This window comes from Alligator sinensis, unplaced genomic scaffold (genome assembly GCF_000455745.1).
Source record: "Alligator sinensis unplaced genomic scaffold, ASM45574v1 scaffold377_1, whole genome shotgun sequence".
NCBI classification, from domain to species: Eukaryota; Metazoa; Chordata; order Crocodylia; family Alligatoridae; genus Alligator; species Alligator sinensis.
Genome location: NW_005842047.1, coordinates 2,288,709 through 2,307,711, shown reverse-complemented (window position 1 = coordinate 2,307,711; position 19,003 = coordinate 2,288,709). Strand labels below are relative to the sequence as shown.

General features: G+C 41.7%; 1 protein-coding gene across 2 annotated transcripts in view; it reads right to left on the bottom strand.

The window, feature by feature from the left end:
- DYNC2LI1 (dynein cytoplasmic 2 light intermediate chain 1) overlaps nucleotides 1–18,181 on the bottom strand; it is a 34,439-nt gene extending 16,258 nt beyond the window's left edge. For both annotated transcript variants that reach the window (XM_025203205.1, XM_006022844.3), the window contains exons 1-11: nucleotides 18,121–18,181; nucleotides 17,830–17,929; nucleotides 14,495–14,529; nucleotides 13,513–13,582; nucleotides 11,521–11,609; nucleotides 9,672–9,858; nucleotides 6,142–6,210; nucleotides 3,740–3,817; nucleotides 2,226–2,302; nucleotides 1,387–1,457; nucleotides 289–386 (exon numbers count right to left, since the gene is read on the bottom strand). In XM_025203205.1, the coding sequence (XP_025058990.1) occupies nucleotides 289–386; nucleotides 1,387–1,457; nucleotides 2,226–2,302; nucleotides 3,740–3,817; nucleotides 6,142–6,210; nucleotides 9,672–9,858; nucleotides 11,521–11,609; nucleotides 13,513–13,582; nucleotides 14,495–14,529; nucleotides 17,830–17,929; nucleotides 18,121–18,134 (888 nt within the window). In that variant the 5' untranslated portion in view covers nucleotides 18,135–18,181. The remainder of the gene's footprint in view (nucleotides 1–288; nucleotides 387–1,386; nucleotides 1,458–2,225; nucleotides 2,303–3,739; nucleotides 3,818–6,141; nucleotides 6,211–9,671; nucleotides 9,859–11,520; nucleotides 11,610–13,512; nucleotides 13,583–14,494; nucleotides 14,530–17,829; nucleotides 17,930–18,120) is intronic.
- Between the last annotated feature and the right edge of the window lie 822 nt (nucleotides 18,182–19,003).

Here is a 19,003-nt window from a genome sequence, read left to right as displayed (position 1 = left end):
GGATGGGGCCTGGCAGGGTTCCCCCCATGGTTCCCTCCTCCAGCTCCCCCCCACCACTTACCAGCATAGAGTTCAGGTCCAGCTCCCTGCAGCAGCGAGCAGGGACTGCCCAAATCTCCAAAGCTCTGCAAATCTTTTCCGAATCGATTCACACCTTTTTACTGGTCTCCCAATTCGATTTGGATTCAGAGATTTGGCTGCCAAATTGGGCCAAATCTCCTTAAATCAAAAAAAGACCTGAAGCTTCATACAGCCCTAGTAATTGTGCTATAGAAATAAAATACATACCATAGGTGGAAATGTTTTTTCATATACTTTCTTCCACAAATCCAATGGTGTATGAGCATATAGTTTTCCAATATCACTGTCTGAGGCAGGTGGTGGTCCTAAAGATTACATCATGATACAGAATGTTATCAGCATGCTGTCCTAACAAAATGAATTGCTATAGTATGTTCTGCTTCAGTCCATCTAATTTAGTGTGGTGGATTTCATAGATTTCATAGAGGATGAGCCTGAAGAAAATGTAAATCCTCTATTGTGAGGCTATCACATGTGATTATATAGTGCGTTTTCTTCTTTTTGACTTGAGCTACTTATCAATTTATGATCTAGAATTATTAGAACAAATACTGTATTTACTCAAATCCAAGATGAGGCTTTTACCCCCATGTAACATGGGCAGGAAAAAACTTTGCTTTGAATTTGAATATCAGTCTTAAGTATAGTCAGGTCCAGGCCCAATCGACCCAGGGTCAGAGCCACTGCCTGCCCTAGGCTGGTGCTAGAGCGGGTGCTGTTACCATTCCCACCCCTTGGCCAGAGCCAGAACCAGAGCTGCTGCAGAGGGCAAGCATCATTGGTAGCAGGGTGGGAGGCAGGCAGCAGGAGGGCAGATGGCTTGAAGGGGAGAAGGTGGCAGCATGGGGCAAGTGGAAGGGGAAGCAAGGGTCAGACCATCTGCCCCCCATTGTTGCTTTCCCTACTGCAGCAGTGGGGAGGAAAGGGGATGAATTTAAGATGATCCTCCAATAATTATATTATATTCAAAGAAAATCATAAACATATTTATAATTTTCCATGTAAATAATTTAATTATTTGAGGGGGTCAACTTAAAGTCAAAGTCGTATTGGAATCAGGTTAACATGGTAACCTATATTGTTCATCTTAACTAGTATAACAGCAGAATCTATGAATCTATGTTTAATAATTTAAATGTTGACTTTTTCTTTTAAGTTTACAAAATTATTTGCCTCTTTGTTGTCATGCACTTCCTGAGTTAAATCACTTATGATTAATTAGCATTTTAAATCTGGTGTGAACTTATTTCCTCTAATTTCAAAAAGCTATGAATAACAAAACTGTTGGACAAAAAGTTCACTAACCTATTTGACTTAGAGAATCTAATCCTGCTGGGATAAACAGTGGTTTATTTTGATCCACTGATACGGATTTACTAAGCAGATAAAAGAAAAGAAACCAAATTAATATTAGTAATCAACTGCCCATCAAATAATTACCCTATCAGACAAAGGTGAGCTTCACATTTGGTTCCAAGTACATATACACCTAAAAAAATTGTTCCTATCCATTACTATTCCCCTTAAGAACCAAAAATCTTTAAAAATGTGAGAGGCAATGATTTTTGTGGGGGATACCTTTTATTGCTTTTATTGGACCAACTGCATGGTTGGGAAAGATTAAGAATGTGGGGAGTTTTATTTGTTCTGAGCCAAGCAGCCAAGACCCAGGAGAAAGAATCCAAAGTAGAACTCTTACGCAGATGGTATCTTTAGAGAAAATATATTTTGATGATATTTGGGGTCAAAATATAAGGTGTTTATACATGTGCTCTGGGATCGGTGGGGGGTACTTTAATTAGAGTGGCTCTGAGAGCCGCTCTAATTAAAGTGTACCGAGTGCTTAAAAATGGCGAACCAGCTTTACATAAAGTACCCCTGCTGCCATTTTGAAGACATATGCTGATACATGAGACACTGGAGGCTGCTGAAGCGTGGTATTTAACATACTCGATTAATTGGCTGCTCTGATGCAGTGTAATTACAGGCAGTCCATAATAGTCACTGTAATTACAGCACGTTGGAGCAGCCTTGCTGCTCATGTATAGGTGCCCAATGTTTTGAAAAAGCCTTTAGAAATACTCAAACTCTGTACTCAAAACTCTCAATAAATAAAATAAGATAAAAGATTGTAATTATGTTACCTTCTGTCAAAGCCAAAGGCCAAATGATTAATAAGAATACGTGCTTTCAGAAGAAGGGTATCAGGTTTGCCTGTAAACTATAAGAAATCAAGGAATAAAGTACACGTTATTCTGTTCTGTAACAGAACTTTGAACAAATTACACTTTGTGCTATGAAGATTACAAACAGAGGTCCTAGACAGTTTCTTAATTCAATTATGCTAGGATAAAATCAACTGGGAGTGATTCTATCAAAGCTAGTTAGTATTTGAAATCAAAATCAGGCTCATTGGTTAATAGAAATGTGTATCAGTTGGTTATATATCTCAAGAAAGTTGAAATGAAAACCTGCATTCAAGAAAGAATAGAAGATGGAATTTTCTAAATTTATAAGGACTTACAACTTATGATTTATACATTTTAAACTAAGAGACCTTTTGTAAGAAATTAATGAATTAAGTCTTTAAACTATATTGTCTAAAATACCATGAACACTAAGAATTGAACCAAAAAACTACAAAAACGTTCACTTATGATTTAATTTAAATCATATGATAAAAGAAGCTTTACATTCAGTGGCTAAATAAGGGTTAATAATATAAGTTAATCAGAAGGCAGCCACAAAAAAATTCCCTGGAGCATTCTTTTTTCTCTTTCAGCTTGTGGATTTTGTTTTTAAATAGCAAATTTCCCAAGCCAAGTCCTGTTTTTATAGAAGGAAATTAAAATTCTGCTGTTTTCTTCAGTGGGATTAGTACCTGGTCTCCACAGAGCAGTTCTGCTATCCTATATTGTTAATAAATATAGGCTTAACACACACATTAGCTTTCTTTTTACCTAAAAAATAATCCACCTGCCAGAAAAAAAAGAACAAGCCTCTGAGCTCTTGTACAAAGCAGAAAATGTCTATTTTTTCTAAGTCCCCTTATGTTTCACCATGGAAGACCTGAAGTGCAGGCCTTGGCAAAAAAAGAAACTTGCTCCAGTTTACCTTAATGTGTAATGATAAGCCATTCAAAAGGCTGACTTTCTAATACCTGTTTAAGATTTAGTTTATCTTCACTAAACTGATTAGAAAAAAAATCAAGCCATTCTAAAAATACCTAAAAGTATCCGCTCAGTGTTTCATATCTGTTTAATATTACATCTGAAGTTAAACTACTGCAATTTTGACTATGGACAAACAGGTGCCTTTTAACAGCTTTAAATGCAGGGGAAGAGGATGGGAAGAGGAGCTGCCACACAGGCAGGTGTTAGCTAAATCTTTGTAACTTTAGCCCTATATGAAACAGGGTTAGGAAACTGAGGAATTATACGGTTGGCTCACCAATGGATATAACTCACCCATCCCTTGTAAGCCCAAATAATACTGCATAAGAGGTTCACTATTTGAGGGAGCCACCATAAGCCTTGAGCATTTGGCTCAAGCACATCATGTTTATATTGCTGTTTTATATTTCTATTTTAAAATGTTGTTCCATCCCCTAAAGAACTGTCCATCTCTCTCCTCCCATAATAAAACAGAATGTACAAACCACTAATGATGCTCCATAATAATGTGAAACAAAACGAAGAGTCTTGCATATTATTTTCCTCATTTCAGAATCAAATTCCTGAAGTTCACATTTGGAAATGTGCCAAAAAGAAACAAAAAAAACAAGAACATTTTACACAGAGATTTTTTTTGCATGTACTACACTGTGCATTTCTTACAGTACAGAATGTAGCTAACATAATAATTAGATCTCAATTCAGTAACAACTTACTGGAACTTGAAAATAGGAATCTGTTTCTGTTTTTTTTTCACTTACAGAGAGGGCACTTATCTCAGGCAATATGTTACTGTAGCCTTAAGCCTAATCACTGCCTGAATTAACCTCTAAACTGGATATGCATATTCATATTCAAAGGATCCTTGAGTGTCCTTAGACCTATGGCTTCCTGCCTTTTAAACTCTATGCACAAACCACATATAAGCATTTTAATTAATGTCTGTTCAGTATGTGTTGTATAAAGATGATAGACCTTCTTTAAAAAAATTGTGGATTTTTTGTCTAAGTGAAGCCAGGATTTTATCCTGTGCCTGTTTAGTGGTGAATAGTTTACAGAGCTGAGATAATTATGGCTCTGTTAAACAAAGCAAATCCGTAACCAAAAAGAAACTAAAGGGTTGCCAACTATATATAAATGTACAGACAGTCCATAACAAAAAGAAAACTAAAAATGGTTGTCCATGAAGTCAATCGAGCTGCCCATAAACCATAAATGGCAAGCTTGATTGAAAATCCATTATCAGAATGAGGCTGGATGTAAATGTTGATGTATAGACAGAGCACAGTACAACCATCTTGTGTCTAAGTGGGTGTGCAACTCAGTACCCTGCACAGAACTCTCCATCAGGGTTTTGTGGCCCATGGGAGCCTTTATAGCTCCCTTTCCCTCCTTGCCTCCTTCCCCCTCCAGTGGTATACTGCTGCACCTTTGTCACCTGCTTGTAATGGTTGCTCACCTTGAAGTAAGCAGGGCCGTGTGGCCCTGAGCAGTCTGAGAACCTGTGTGGGACAGGAAGGGGGGTAGTGCAGCCACGACACAGCAGTGGAGGTGGAGAAAGGCAGTGGGTGGGAGTCCATGCTGGGATGGGGAGAGCAGGGCCAGCAGGCCTAAGGCTGGGAGGGTGGGCTAAGATGGTGGTAGCACAGTGCAGGCTGTAGTCAAGGGTATCAGAGTGTGCCGTGAGTGGAGGAACCCTGGGGTGTTGTAAACCCATCACTGCAGTCAAGTAAAACTGTGAGATTATTAACAGTTTGGGTTTTGCTTAATGTTTAATGGTTAAGGTTTTCTCTAAGGACGTGTGTTTATCTTTTTTTTCTCCAGTAATAAACCTGGTTTTAGTTGAGTGTTGCTTGCAAGTGGAGAAGTTTGTTCACTTTCCAACATGCTGTTAAAATGTACTTTTCCAGGTTTCTGTGTGGGGTCTTGAGCCAGATTTAGAAAGTTAGTGTTTAACCCCTAAATATGAACCTGTAGTTTGTTATTGCCAGGCGCTGGCAGAGGGGTCACATTTAAGTTAGGTAAAACCAATGTCAATAAAAACATGTAATTAAAAAAGTTTGGTTGTCAGTAAAGAGTTTGAAGATTGTCAGTAAAAATAACTTTCAGTTGGCAACTCTGAAAGGAATGCATGATATCTTACAAATAAGAATTCACAGCTGGCAAGGCAGCAGTGTATTATGCTGCCATCCAGAGGACCCAATATGGAAAACATTGTAAAACATGCTCTGTCCCAGGTTCTCTCTCATGCAAAGGAAATGTGTATTTGTTTGAATATTTTAATAATGTCAAAAAGGAACCAACTGCACTGCTCTCTGATAGTGCTTTTCAATTAAGCTATTGATGAGCATTAGATGTGACTGCTAACTTATTGGTCTTTTCTAAATCTGATGATAAATGACTGCATGCATGAGAGAGGATTTTAGACAGATCCCAGAATATATATGTAAATATTTTATTGCTTCAGCTACCAAAACCTAGAGCCTACTCCAGGGACCATCCCTTTTCCCCATGCTGTACTCTCATCATTGCAGTCAGCAGGGACAGCTGAAGTAGATTCCTAACATTACAAAGACATGGGTCAGTATAAACAGGGCACACCTGGTGGGTTTCCTTTAGAACTCTTGAACTTGCTCTCCCTCCTGAGTCTGGGACACCACAATTTTGGTAGTTTTCTATATATGCTGAAAAATCATCCATTTGTGAGGATTTTTTGTAGAGAAATGATGATTAGTATCTCATAATAATAAATATGTCTGGTTGTTTGTATTCCTGGTACTGCTGTTACTACTACATTAATGATGTAGTTTGTTGTTTGAATCTGATTAGGTATTGTTTTTATATTTTAAATATAAAAAGGGGGAAAACATGTAAACATATTACTTACATGAAAAATATCATATTTGCTTCCAATTATCACCAGAGGAATTGGAAAAGGGTCAATTAATTCATAATCCTGTGAAATAACAGTATATTTTAAACTTTATAAAACATTATAAGAACAGTGACAGAGCTAAGAGATCAGAAAACAGGCTCAGAAAAATTATTAAAAGATGTATAATATCTCTTTCAAATCTTTAGACATACAGCTATTATAATGCAGTGTAATTACATAGGACTGTATTCCAACACAATCCCTTGTAAAACAGCCCCCTTGAGAAGTGAAAGCCTTGCTGCCATAAACCTGTTGAGTGGGAACAACAAGTGCCAGGAGCCACTTTCACACAGGGGACATACCAAGGGAAGGAAATGTTGTAATGTGATGTCCCCTCCTACCGAAGTATAGCCACAAGGAAGAATTGGGCCCAATGAAGCTAAAAAAGCCCTCGTCTAAGATTCTGATGAAGGTAAAACGCATTATGTACCATAATTTTATATTGTTTTTGATACATTTAAAAATCCGTACAATAAAAAACAACTGTAATATCAAAAAGAAACCTATGGAACAGGCATTGTATTGTTTATTTGAAGTTTGTGCAAATAACTGTTATAATCAAACTCCATATGCTTGACAAAGAGATTAAGTAGACAGCTCAAGACTAATAGAGTACAGTGCATTATACTTGCAATTAACTAGTTTGAAATCGGGTCCAATTTAGTAGCTATTTAAAATCATCATCATATGACAGACTTTTAGTGTTTTCTATGAAATATGAGTATTTTCTCAGCTTGTTTTCTACAGAACAGATGTTCACTTCACAATTGGCTGAAACTTTTAGCAATTACAACACAACGGATAATGAACATATTATCAAGATAACTGAACTCTACCTTCTCTATCTGAACTCTACCAGATGATAGTGGTTCCTCCACATACGAGTTAAAAAAATTGTCAGTGGGTTAGGATGAAGCTTGAATCACTATTTATCCTGTATTTTGTCAAAATAATGGATTTTTCTTAATAGTGTTAATAAGTTAATCTATTTCACAGGCATCATATTCACTTGAAATGTGGTGGCTGAAAATGAAGGGTAGAGAAATCATTATACTGTACTGACTTGATCTAAGATGACCCTGAATTTAAGACAATCCCCCCATAATTAGATTCTATACATGGAAAATTTATAAATTTATCATTTTCCTTGTATCAAATCTAGTTATTGGGTGATTGTCTTTCATTCATCCCCCCAACCACTGCAAGGGGGCAGACAGTGGGGGGCTGGTGGTGTGGGGAAGTCAAGCAGCTTGCACCGTGCTTATGCCTACCCCCTGTCATCTGCCTGCCCCCCACAGCCTTGGGCTCCCCCTTTTCCCTCTGTACCCTCTTCTGCCACTTTCCCCAGCCTCTGCTTTCCTCTCTTCTCTCCCTGCTCCCCTCCAGCCTCTGCTTTTTCCCTTCTTACCACTCCCCACCAGCCTAGGCTTCTTCCTCCTCTCTCCCCTCCTCAGCCTCTGCTCCCCACTCTTACCTGTGCTCCACACCACCAGCTTCCATCCCAGTTCTCGTCTGAGGCAATGAGCATGGCCCAAGCCCGGCCCCTGTAGCAGCTGTGTAAACTGTGTGCCATGCTGCTTCTATGGGTGAGTCTAGGGTTATGCTCAGTGACTCAGGCTGCAGCACTGACAGAGGCTGCTGGTATGGAACAAAAGCGAAGGCGGAGGTAGAAGGGAAAGCACAGAAGCTGCATTGGCAGGAGGAGAAATGTGGAGGTACAGAGATGGTGGGTGGGAGGATGGCAGGCAGCAGCTACAACTATGGACTACAACTATGGCAGGGGCTAGAGCCTTTCCACAGAAGTGGCTTGCACACACACCTCCTCCTGCTCCCCATATATGATTCTAAATCTTGGGGATTTTTTCTCCCATTAAATGATGGGGGGGGAGGGGGTCTTAAAATTGAGTAAATACAGTAACTTTCTTAATTCAGGATAACACCAATAAGGTGCTTAAGGAGATTAGCACTATTATAGTCTCTGTTTCATTGACCCTAAAATGTCTTCAAATATACTTCAAACATGTCTTTAACAAGTCTCCTAACGTACTTATTCTCTCCCTTATCTCTAAGGACTTCTAGTAAATATTCCCCTAGTAGAAATCTTTTATGAATCTCACCAGTTCCCCAATTTTTCACAAGCATCATCTTTAACCATATGAAGGCCTACAGAGATCCCTTGATCTGCTTTGTGCTTGTTCCTCTGTAAAAGACAAAGCTCCCCACCCACAAAGATTAGCTTCTGAGTTTAATCAAATTGATGTAAGTTTGAAAAATATCACCAATATCTTAGTAGTTAAAAAGGCTGTAAAAGTCCTCCTTTCTGCTTTTTCTTATCTACAGGAACTCAATACAAACCCTAATTCAGCATGTGTGATGATTATGTCCCTCTAGAAGCTGTCTCCTGCCAAAGGTAAAAAACCTGTTTCGTTCATGTTATTTTCTTTGCCCAAATGGTAAGAGTTGTATTTTTTAAAGGCTAAAGAACCCTGTATGTTATCTGTTGGACCTGTCTGTTGCCAGCTGCATTTCAATGTAGTATTTTATTTAAGAAATTACCATTTCTAAAAAAGTTGAAAAACAACACTAGCAGTCTTGGGAAGGTCCCAAGAGGCCAATAAATGTAAAGACCCAATCCTGAAGCCCTTATTCATCTGGAAGTAAACACGATTATCTCACAAATACTGGGGCTATACACAGTAAAAAGATCTACTGAGCATCGTGGGCATTTGTTTTCTTACATAATACAACACTCCTTTTAATATTTTAACTATGTTAGCATCTGATTTATTGTATTATTTTATATAAGTTACTACAGCTGAATTTATATTCTGAATCTGTAAACTGTAGAATATTTGTTTAGGCATTAAATACACAAAGCATTTGCATAGTGCCATATACATTTTCATTTGTATTTCCATAATTTATTTTAGCTTTTTCAAAAGATTAAAGTTAGCAGTTGCATTTAAAGGCCTAGTATTAACATTTCTGAAACTTTATAATTTAATTAGTTGTCAGATTATCAAAAGGCACTGAGTTTGTGACAGACATTTGAATAAATGCAAAGTATATAGTCATGTTGAAGGCTTTATAACTATACTCATTGCTTAAATTTGTACTTTCATCTATTCTCTTGCCAGATGACTTCTGTACATTCTAGTTTTCATCTCATGTTAAAAAAAAGATTATAAAATCAATATCAAACTGCTAGTCTAAAACTCTTATTTCTTTTGATTGGTGTAACATGCCATAACAATCACATTAGATGTCTAACAAAAAGATATAAGAAACCTTCTTTCCTTGTTTCTGCTCTTACTGAATTTTCATTAAATTGCTATAATTTTCCAGTGAACAGGTTCATCTACATCAAATGGATTTTCAGTCATGCATAAAAATCTAAAAGGGTTGTTTATGATGTTCAGAAGCATTATCTTTAACTGTATAAAGGCTTATGATAACTGGAAAAAATACCAAAAGACTTTTACCGGATGATCCTTCTGTATGTTGTTCCACATCTTCTCTTGAATTTCAGTAGCGACTTTAGGATTTGTCTTTCCCAACTTAGTTATAAGTTTGTTCAGGTGGTTTCTGGTGACCTGCAGGAGACTTTCCATGGTTGGCCAGAGTTCATTGGGTTTGGAGAGATCCAAAACAAGAACTATAGCAAATGTCCTATTAAAGAAGAAAATTCTTAAGCACCAAAGATTCAGCTGAAGAAAACAATTTCATTTTTCATATATGATCTTTTTCCTGAGAGCTATTGCTAAAAAGAACAAAGATGAAAAAGAAAAAAACAGGGACAAAACTAGGCTGTAAAGACAGGTAGTCCTTCAGGTTAGATGCATGCTGATAAATCTTCCCCATTGTCTCTGCATCTGAATTTCAAAGCATTTAATGTATTCACTCCCCACAGCTAGCTTATATATCTTAAACATTATTTCTGGACATTTTGTTTGAATACAAGTAGGATCTGTGGGGTTCCATTAAGTAAGTTATCAGTGTATCTTGCCTACCTGGAATCCCCACTTAAGTAATGGCAGAAAGGTAATGAGTAAAATTCTTCCATGATGTTACTTGTTGTATCAGTCAGTTGAGACCTCACATGAAGAGCTAACGATGGTGATCTGAGTGGTGGCTCAGAATCCCTGACAGAACAAGGCTCTTATTCATAACAACAGGTTGATCAGATTTAAGGTAAGCCATAAGGCAAAGAAACTATTAAAACTCCAAACATAACAGGCATGCTTGAAACACACCTCTAAAACTTAACCTCACTTATGGCAGAGGACTAACTGGATTCAAAGTCTGCTTCAGCTATGCTGCTTAGCAACCCCAGGATTTAGTAGTATATGGACTCCAGATTAAAAGCAATCAGAAAGCCTACAGAGTAAGCTCACTTGTATGCAACATGCTTAGTTCGCAGAAGATTTCTGAATTAAAGATATTCAGTTATTTGATGCAATTTTCACTTTACTGTGTCACTTCTCTGATAAATAGTACAGGACTGCTGATGTACTACTGATCAGGGAAGCATCACCCTTTGAAATAAAAACTAGGGAAAACAGCTGCAGCACTTCAGCAGTCCTGTGCAGCTGCTTGCTGTAGCTATATGAACACCAAGCTTAATTCACAAATCCTCATCTTCACAGTAGGGTAAGGAACCTAAGTCTGCAAAATCCTACCCTATCCTCATCCTAACTGAAAAAAAAATTCCTCCCATTTCTGTTTTTCCCAAATTCACTTCTTTCCAATGGAAATCCTGTAACTTGGCCTTGTCTCCCATACGTATTTTCCTGTTCTTCTTCTGCTGCCCCATCATGTCTACGCCACTTCCTATTTCTACCCCATGTTTTGCTCTCTCCGCAGTGCTTGCTTTCTCTGTCCCCTCTAAAATGCCTTCCCTTTTCTTCCTAAGGAGTTGGTTCTTAGTGCTGCTGACACTTATCATAGGCCAAAGTCTACCTTCTGCATTCCCCATGTTGCCTTTGCTACTCTTCTTCAGACAGCAAAAGTAGAGTGGGTGCTCTCTTCTGTAGCTCTTTGTTCCACTTATGAACGGCTGAGCCACTTCCTCCATGTTGATGCCTCATTTTGTGGTTAAAGACTTCCAAATACCAAGCATATTTGCAAGCAATCTGTCAGGAAGGAGCTTACAGCTATTCACCAGTGGTAGCTGGGGCAACCCTCCATTCCCATGGAATGATTTTTAGAAAAATTCATGGTGACAATCTTTCAAAGCTAATGAACAGCTTACAGTTTGAAAGATTTCTCTACAATAATGGAGAATGAAAGCTAAGATTAATCTTGACACTGTAGAGGTTCCTCACCACTTACTTTATGTTGTCACTAGTTATTGGTATCTGAATCAATTCCAATAATGAGGTTCCACCACCTAGTTCCCAAAAATGAGCGATGTCTTTTGGCTGCAAAACAGTTTCTTTGCATTAGAAAACTGCATTTCCATATAATACCAAGAGGATACATACAAACAAACAAGGGATACATTTCTTCTGTGCAGCACACAGAACAGGAAGATATTCTGTAAGTTCTTTCCAGAAGAGAAGCCTGCTAAATAAATCCCAAGTGACACCTGTGAAAGGCTCCCAGCATACATGTGATTGCCTTATTAGGAAGCTGCCGCAAAATGCTGAAGGACGAATACCTTAAAAAGTCAGTGTAATAAATGTCATCACTGGCTTAAGCCTCTGGTATTCATTTATCTTTGCCTGAGAGAGAATACTTGATAATTTGTAAGACAGGACCCACTGATTCTAGCAAGCTAAAGGGCAAATTAAATGGCAATAATCTTTCATTTATTCAAAATTTCTCCTGACCCCTAACAAACTTTCTCTTTCCCCCAGCATGTCCAATTTCTTTTCCATGCCATTTCAGGGAAGATAACAGAACAGAACAGCATGGAAGAACAAAAGACAGCTCATTCATCTGACCCCAACACTCTTTCCTGCCCAGGGCAGGGGGTCAGACTTGATGATCTGTTGAGGTCCCTTCCGACCCTAGCATTTATGAATCTATGAATCTAGGTGAATGAGGGTGGATATGTGCCTCTCTGGACAGGAAGTGACTAGATGGGTAGAAGCCTTGGGCCTCGCATGCACTGCTACTTTAAGCCCACAGAATCCGACTTTTTGTTGCATTTCCAGGCATTGCGTGTAGTCATTTGTTCCTGTAAAAAGTAAGGTGGGTGTGAAACACCATCAAAGCAGAATGGAAATGTTTTACATCCTCATTACATTTACTTATGTAAAGTAACTATGTAAGATATTAATCAGGAGAACTGGATCCATGAAGACACCTAAGGTATTTTGAGGAGTTTGATATTAGCAAAGAATACATTTCCTCTTTTCCTTCGTTCACAAAAGGTTAGAGATGACTTTGCATTTTAGAGATGACCAGATTTTGTTGCTCACCCAAGCATCCCAACAGCAACTGTCTCAATATCTGTCCTTTAACACATGCAACAAAAGAAAACATACTGACATTACTTCGGTGTTTCTGCTAACATGTTTTGAAGTAGGTACCAATATTTACTGAAATTAGATTTCAGTGTTGACACCGCTGAGATTAATAAGCAGGTCTTACTTTTTTTAAGTATTTTCCAAGACTAACGCTGATTTTTTAATTTTATGCCTATCCAATGAAGATATATACTGTCTCTTCTGCTTATATTCTGTCAAGATTTTCTGGTTATTCCTGCAAACTGTCTGCAGAAAAAAGGTATGTCTACATGGCACAATGCAATGCTGTATCACAGATACCCTGAGACAGCTGTGAACATGCTAGCTCATGCAGCAGACAAACTGACATGAAGCAGCAGTGTGCGGAAATACCTTTGCTTAGGTATTTCTGCAGAGTGCTATTTGGACCATGTAAAAATACCATAAATCACCTATTACTGGATCAATTCATATTCAGTTCACATTTAAGCTACCACAATGACAAAGATTTTTTTTAATGAAAGCCTAGATTCTATAAAGAGACACTATGTGCCAACTGAAAAAGTGATGAGTTACAAGCACCTAAACATATGCATGATCACACTGTTCACAGTTACAAATGATATCAATTTCTGTGTGAATGTAAGTGTTAAATCATCTTGGCTTCATACATTCTCAGTGAAAAGGAGCAACTATGGATTAAAAATAAAATGAAAGCTAGACTTTTATTCCAAAAACTGATGTGAAATACAAATTGAAATACCTTGTCTCGCATATGACTGCTGATCTAAACAGAGAAGTCGCTAGTTAGATGTTATAAATAATTGAGCTGTACAACAAATATATCATAGTCCTTCTCCTATGTACTCACTGTGTTATGTCCTTTTGCTCTTCTTCCAAATGTATATTCCAAGGCTAATGTTGGTTTTGGAATTTCTTCCCTATCAATGAATACACAGTACATATCACATCCTTACATTCTGTCAAAATATTTTGATGATACTTCAGATACAATTATTTTTACCATAAGCCAATTCTATGTACTACCCAAACAGTAAAAAAGTTGGCTTGGGAACAGCCATGTAAAGAAAGAATTCTTTAAGACATACAACAAGTGTTAGTTCCTTAACCTTTACCAAAGAGACACAGAAGACTAAAATTTCAGCATTGTGCACATAACAATAGTATGTGGGCCTGAAAGTCTGACCCAAAATATTTTACTAAAAATATGTTACAGATATTTGAAGATCATCTTCAAGTCTTGACAAACTATCTAGCAGTGGCGCTCAACCTCTGGCCTGTGGGCCATATACAGCTCACAGAGCTCTGTCATCTGGTCCACAGGGCTCTCCACAGATTCAAAATTTGGCGGGGGGGTGATGGCAATTAACCCTGCGGTTGCTCACCAGCCACCAAATTTCCAAGCCCCACTTGACCTTGCGTGCTGGATTGAGCTGGTACACAGACTTGGTGCTGTGGGCCTGATCTGGTGCATGCAGGGTCAGGGCAAGGGGCCTGATCCAGTGCACAGGGCTTGGACCATACACAAGATCATGCCAACCCTGCAACTGGATCGGGTGCATGGACTGATCCCATCCACCAGATCTAGCCCACAGATGCATGCTGCATCACTTACCTGGCCCGCAGCCCATGAAGGTTGGGCACCACTGGTCTAGCAGATCATTCATTAGAAAATTAAACCTGCATGTCACCAGTGTTTTAAACAAAAAAAAAACTGGCAGGAAATATTCTATGAAACTATTCCTTCTAACATTACTATGAAAATATTGTTGATTATATTCAGCATTACAGTACCCAGAGCTGCAAAATACTTTTCAAAATGTAACACATACCTGTCAAGACACCTCAGTATAATAGTAGTCTTTCCCTGAAAATTAAAAACAATGAAGAACACTATTGTAATGACATTAAAGCATAAAAGTTATATCATTGAATATAACATAACACATTTTTCTAACATTCCAATAATAAAATAGCTGAAGAGTATAAACTTATACAGTGATTCCTAGTATGATTACTGGAAAGTTAACTGCCAACTTCGTATCAGAATGTAGCTACACTGCTATTATTATAATTATAAACTACTGAATATGACAAATACAGTAACAACAACAGGATACTTAAAATCAGATATTACTTTAGTAATCAATCTGGCCAACTGTATTAAACTGTCTAACCGTTGCTAATTCCTAATAACAGATTAATGTAATGATTGGTTTCCAGTGAATTTGCTCAAATTATGATTGATGAAATGGAAATAAAAAGAATTCAAGAAATATACATAAATATCCCATAAAACTGCACATTTTTGGATTATGAGGAATCAGGCTGAGGACAGTTTAATTTAAAAAAGGTCCTTGAACTTGTAAAATTGACTCCCTATTTGTAATCAGATATCAGAGATTGATTAACAACATTTCTTACAAATCCATACATCTGCAAAAATCCACATACGTTCTTAAAGTTCTAAAACAGAGGATTCATGATCCCATTTTTTCTGTACTAAAAATGAAGCATACATAGATGCTTAAATTCTCTCACAAAGATGAAAAAGCAAGTATAGTCTTAGTCACACTGCCAAGACCAAATTTGTTTTAAGCATTGGAAGATCAGTAAATTATTACAGAAACATAGAGGGACACCAGACCAATCCTAGAATCTTCAGTATCCAGTTTAAGACCCTGACTGCCAATACTTATATATCGTAGTTACCTGGATGTAACTAATACTTACCTGAAAGGATGTAAGGTAATACTAATACTTATTACTAAGGTAATAATTAGATCTTATACATGGAAAATTTACAAAAGTATTATAATTTTCCCATGTATAGAATCTAATTATTGGAGAGTTGTCTTTAATTCATCCCTTCCACCATTGCACTGGAGCAGGCAAGTGATGTGGGGAGGTCAAACTTGTCCCCCATTTATGCCTGCCCCCTGGCCAACTGCATGCCCCTCCACAGCCTCTACTCCCCTCTTCTAGAGCCTCTGCTCCTTTCTTCCCCTTCTCCCTCTATATATACAGAGAGATCGCACAAGCTTCTGTGGGTTGAAGCTCACAATTGCTGAAGTAAGCTTCAGTCCATGAAAGCTTGTGCCATATATCTACTTTGGTTAGTCTATTACAGGGGTGGGCAATTATTTGGGCTGGAGGTCCACTTGACAAGTTTTGGTGAGCTGTTGAGAGCTGGGGGCAGGGGGTGCCAATTGAGTCTGTCTTGCCTATCAGCCGCTGCCGATAGTCTGAGGGGGGGGTCGGTATAGTGTGGGGGGGGGGGGGGGGTTGCCCCACACCCCTCTGTTCTGCTGCAGCCAAGGCTGGGGCAGGCAGCACTGAGATTCCTCTGCCCCCTGCATTCAATCCCCCTGCCCAGCTTCCTGCTGGCACTGCACAGTCAGCCAGGCCCACATGGGACGGGGTGTGATGCGCTGTGCCAAGTAGCCATCCTGCCCACTGTGAGGAGCCGCTGCCGCTGCACTAGCAAAGTCAGTGGCAGTCAAACCCCACCTTGTGGCTGGCACAGACTTCTATCATAGCAGTGGCAATGGGTCATTGTCACAGGTGGGCAGAATGGCTACTCAGCGTGCTACATCATGCCCCATCCCACATGGGCCTGGCTGCTGGTGGCCACAGAGCCAGGACTCTGCAGCTATAGCGCCAACAGGAAGCCAGACTTGGAGGTGGGAGGGGATGGAAGAGTCTATGTGCTGCGTGACTAGGGACCACCACCATCTGCAGCAGGGCAGAGCGCAGCCCTCCTTGCCCCAGTTCCTGGCAGCGGCTGGCAGGCCGAACAGGATCAACTGGTGGACTGCATATGGGTGGTATTTTGCCCACCCCTGGTCTACTAGATGGAAATCTACCCTGCTTTCTGTTAGTCTTTAACCGGGGTGGGCCAAATCTAGTCCACAGAGCCGAGTCATTTGGCCCACAGGTCTAGAAATACAGTGGCAGGAGAACAGTGGCAGCTGTCAAATTTCTGGACCTGTAGGGAGCCCCACAGCCCAGATCATGAGGCCCCACACCCAAGATCACACAGATGTGTAGTTGAGCCTATGCAAGGGCTCACACCACACCCATATCTGGGCACATGGGGTCCAGCTTTGTGTGCGGCTGAGCGAGCCAGCATGCTGGATTGCACCCATGAACCAACCCTGTGCAGGACCCGTCCCATGGCCCAGGGAGGTTGGATGCAGCTTAAGTTGAGTTGGAGGCAGGGCAGATTTGCACCTTATAGACTAACTATAGATAGAGAAAGAAAGAGTGAGCCAGCATGTGCAAGTGCTCAAGTTTCCCTGAGCTTCCACCCACCAAAGCCTGCACTCTCTGTATGTACCCATCTCGCTGCAACCCTACTCACTCAGCAGAGAAATCACAGGCACTCATGGGTGTGGTTTTTTGTGCCAGAAGAGGCAGCGCATTACCGCAACCTGGCTTGTGGGCACTGAGCCCCCGCTAATTTTTTTTGGCGGCTACTTAAGCCCTGGAACACCCATGGAGTTGGTGCCTGTGGGACAGCTGCCAGCAGCACCGCTACCGAGGCCCAGTGGCTCTGACAGACTCCACGGAGGAGACGAGAGGGCTGTGGAGAGCACACCAGCTTTCCCAGGCTGAGGCTCCAGTCATCAGAGCATAGGGAGGCAAGCCTGCCTGCTCCCTACAGCTCTGCAGCCAGGAGCCTGTCAGGGGCCCTGCCTCCCAACGGGCTTCCCTGGCTTCCCCTCTGGCAGCAGGAGGCACCAGCCAGGTGAAGCAACAACCCAGCCGCAAGCACTGAGCAGTCAGTCACCAGGAGGCGAGGCATGCCCCAGCACTGCCAGGTTTTACATATGAAATGATCATACTGGAAGCTCAAAGTGATCGTATTTGCTGGAAAACTATCGTACGGTGAAAAAGTGTGCACAGCAGTGTGCAAATCAACTTCTTATGTACTTTACACTGCTGGGTGAGTGACAAAGGGTCCCCCGAGCTGAAGCGTTTCTCGATTTGGAGGCCAGCCGTCCTCAGACAGACAGCCCACCCTTCTGCGAAGGCTCCCTGAGAGGAACTGCACTGTTTGCCCAAGCTGCCTTCAAAAATGACCCTGCGGTTGGAGCGCTCGTCCTAGCGCTGCCCTTCCCTCGTACAAGGGATGAACTATCGCACGCCTGGCAGCCCGACGTACCCCGGCCTTGCTTCCCAGGAACAGCAGGGCTTTGTCGGCGGCGCCCTCCGCGTCTCCTCCCCGCTCCGCCGCGGCCTGGGCGAGCTCCCACAGCGTCTCGCTGCGGGGGGACAGCGGCGTCAGAAGGGGGGGGGGGCACTCGCCAACGGCCCCGCCCCCGGGGGCAGTTGGGGTTCGCGGGCACTCGCCAACGGCCCCCCCTCCGCCCCGGCAACCGTTGGGGTTTGAACCCCCCTCCCTCTCCGCGCGCTCGTCCCCAGGGAGAGGAGCGCGGGGCCAGAGCCCCTTTACCTGGCCCTGGGCATGGTAGGGAGGGTGGCGCAGGCCCCGTCGCCATGGGAACCGCGTGCCAGCCGCCGCTGCGCGCGCAGCTGCGCCCCGCCCCCGCGCGCCACAGCCCCCTGTGAGGCTGACTGTAGCAGCCCTGCGGTTGTTTCAACGCACCCACCCACACACACCCTCTCTCTCGCTGTCACACTTCGGGGTCAACACACACATACACTCTCGCTCTCTCTCACACTTCGGGGCCACCACACACACACGCACTTGGGGGCCACTAGCCAGATCCTGCCAGAAAGGTGGAGCAGCACTGCCTTGCAGCTGTGTTTAAGGTTGTGGGCGGTTGAAGAAACCAGTAGAGCTGCGTTTGGCACGGGTTAAAAACCAGGCTGTGAAATAGGAGCTTCCCACGGGGCAAAGGCTTGCTGGCTGGGCTGGTGCCACGGCCAAGCCCGTTAGAAAGTAGCGAGGGTGGGTAACGCCGGTAGAAGAGTCGGGAAGGGATGGATGGGGTAGATGGCGATGATCTGCCTCAGCCCTGCCAGTGCCGTAGCAAGGGGCAGTGGGGTGAGACCCCGCCAGGCACTGAAGCAAAGGGGCGCCAACAGATGCTGCCCAGCCAGGGCAGGATGAAGCCTTGAGCAGCTTGTTTGGGGAAGTGAGGGGACCGGGTGTCTCCTGCCGCTGTGTGCGCTCCGGGGCAAGCGTGGGGGGGGTGTGACCCCAGATCTGTGCATGTGGGGGCTGTTGCTGTGGGTTTTGCCCCAGGCACCAAACTTCCTTGCCACAGTACTAGCTGCTGCTGCCAGGCAGTTGGTTTAAACTTTGGGTAGAGCAGGGATCAAAGCGGGGCAGAGAGGAGCGCATATATACACCCCCAGGGTTGCCCACTGGT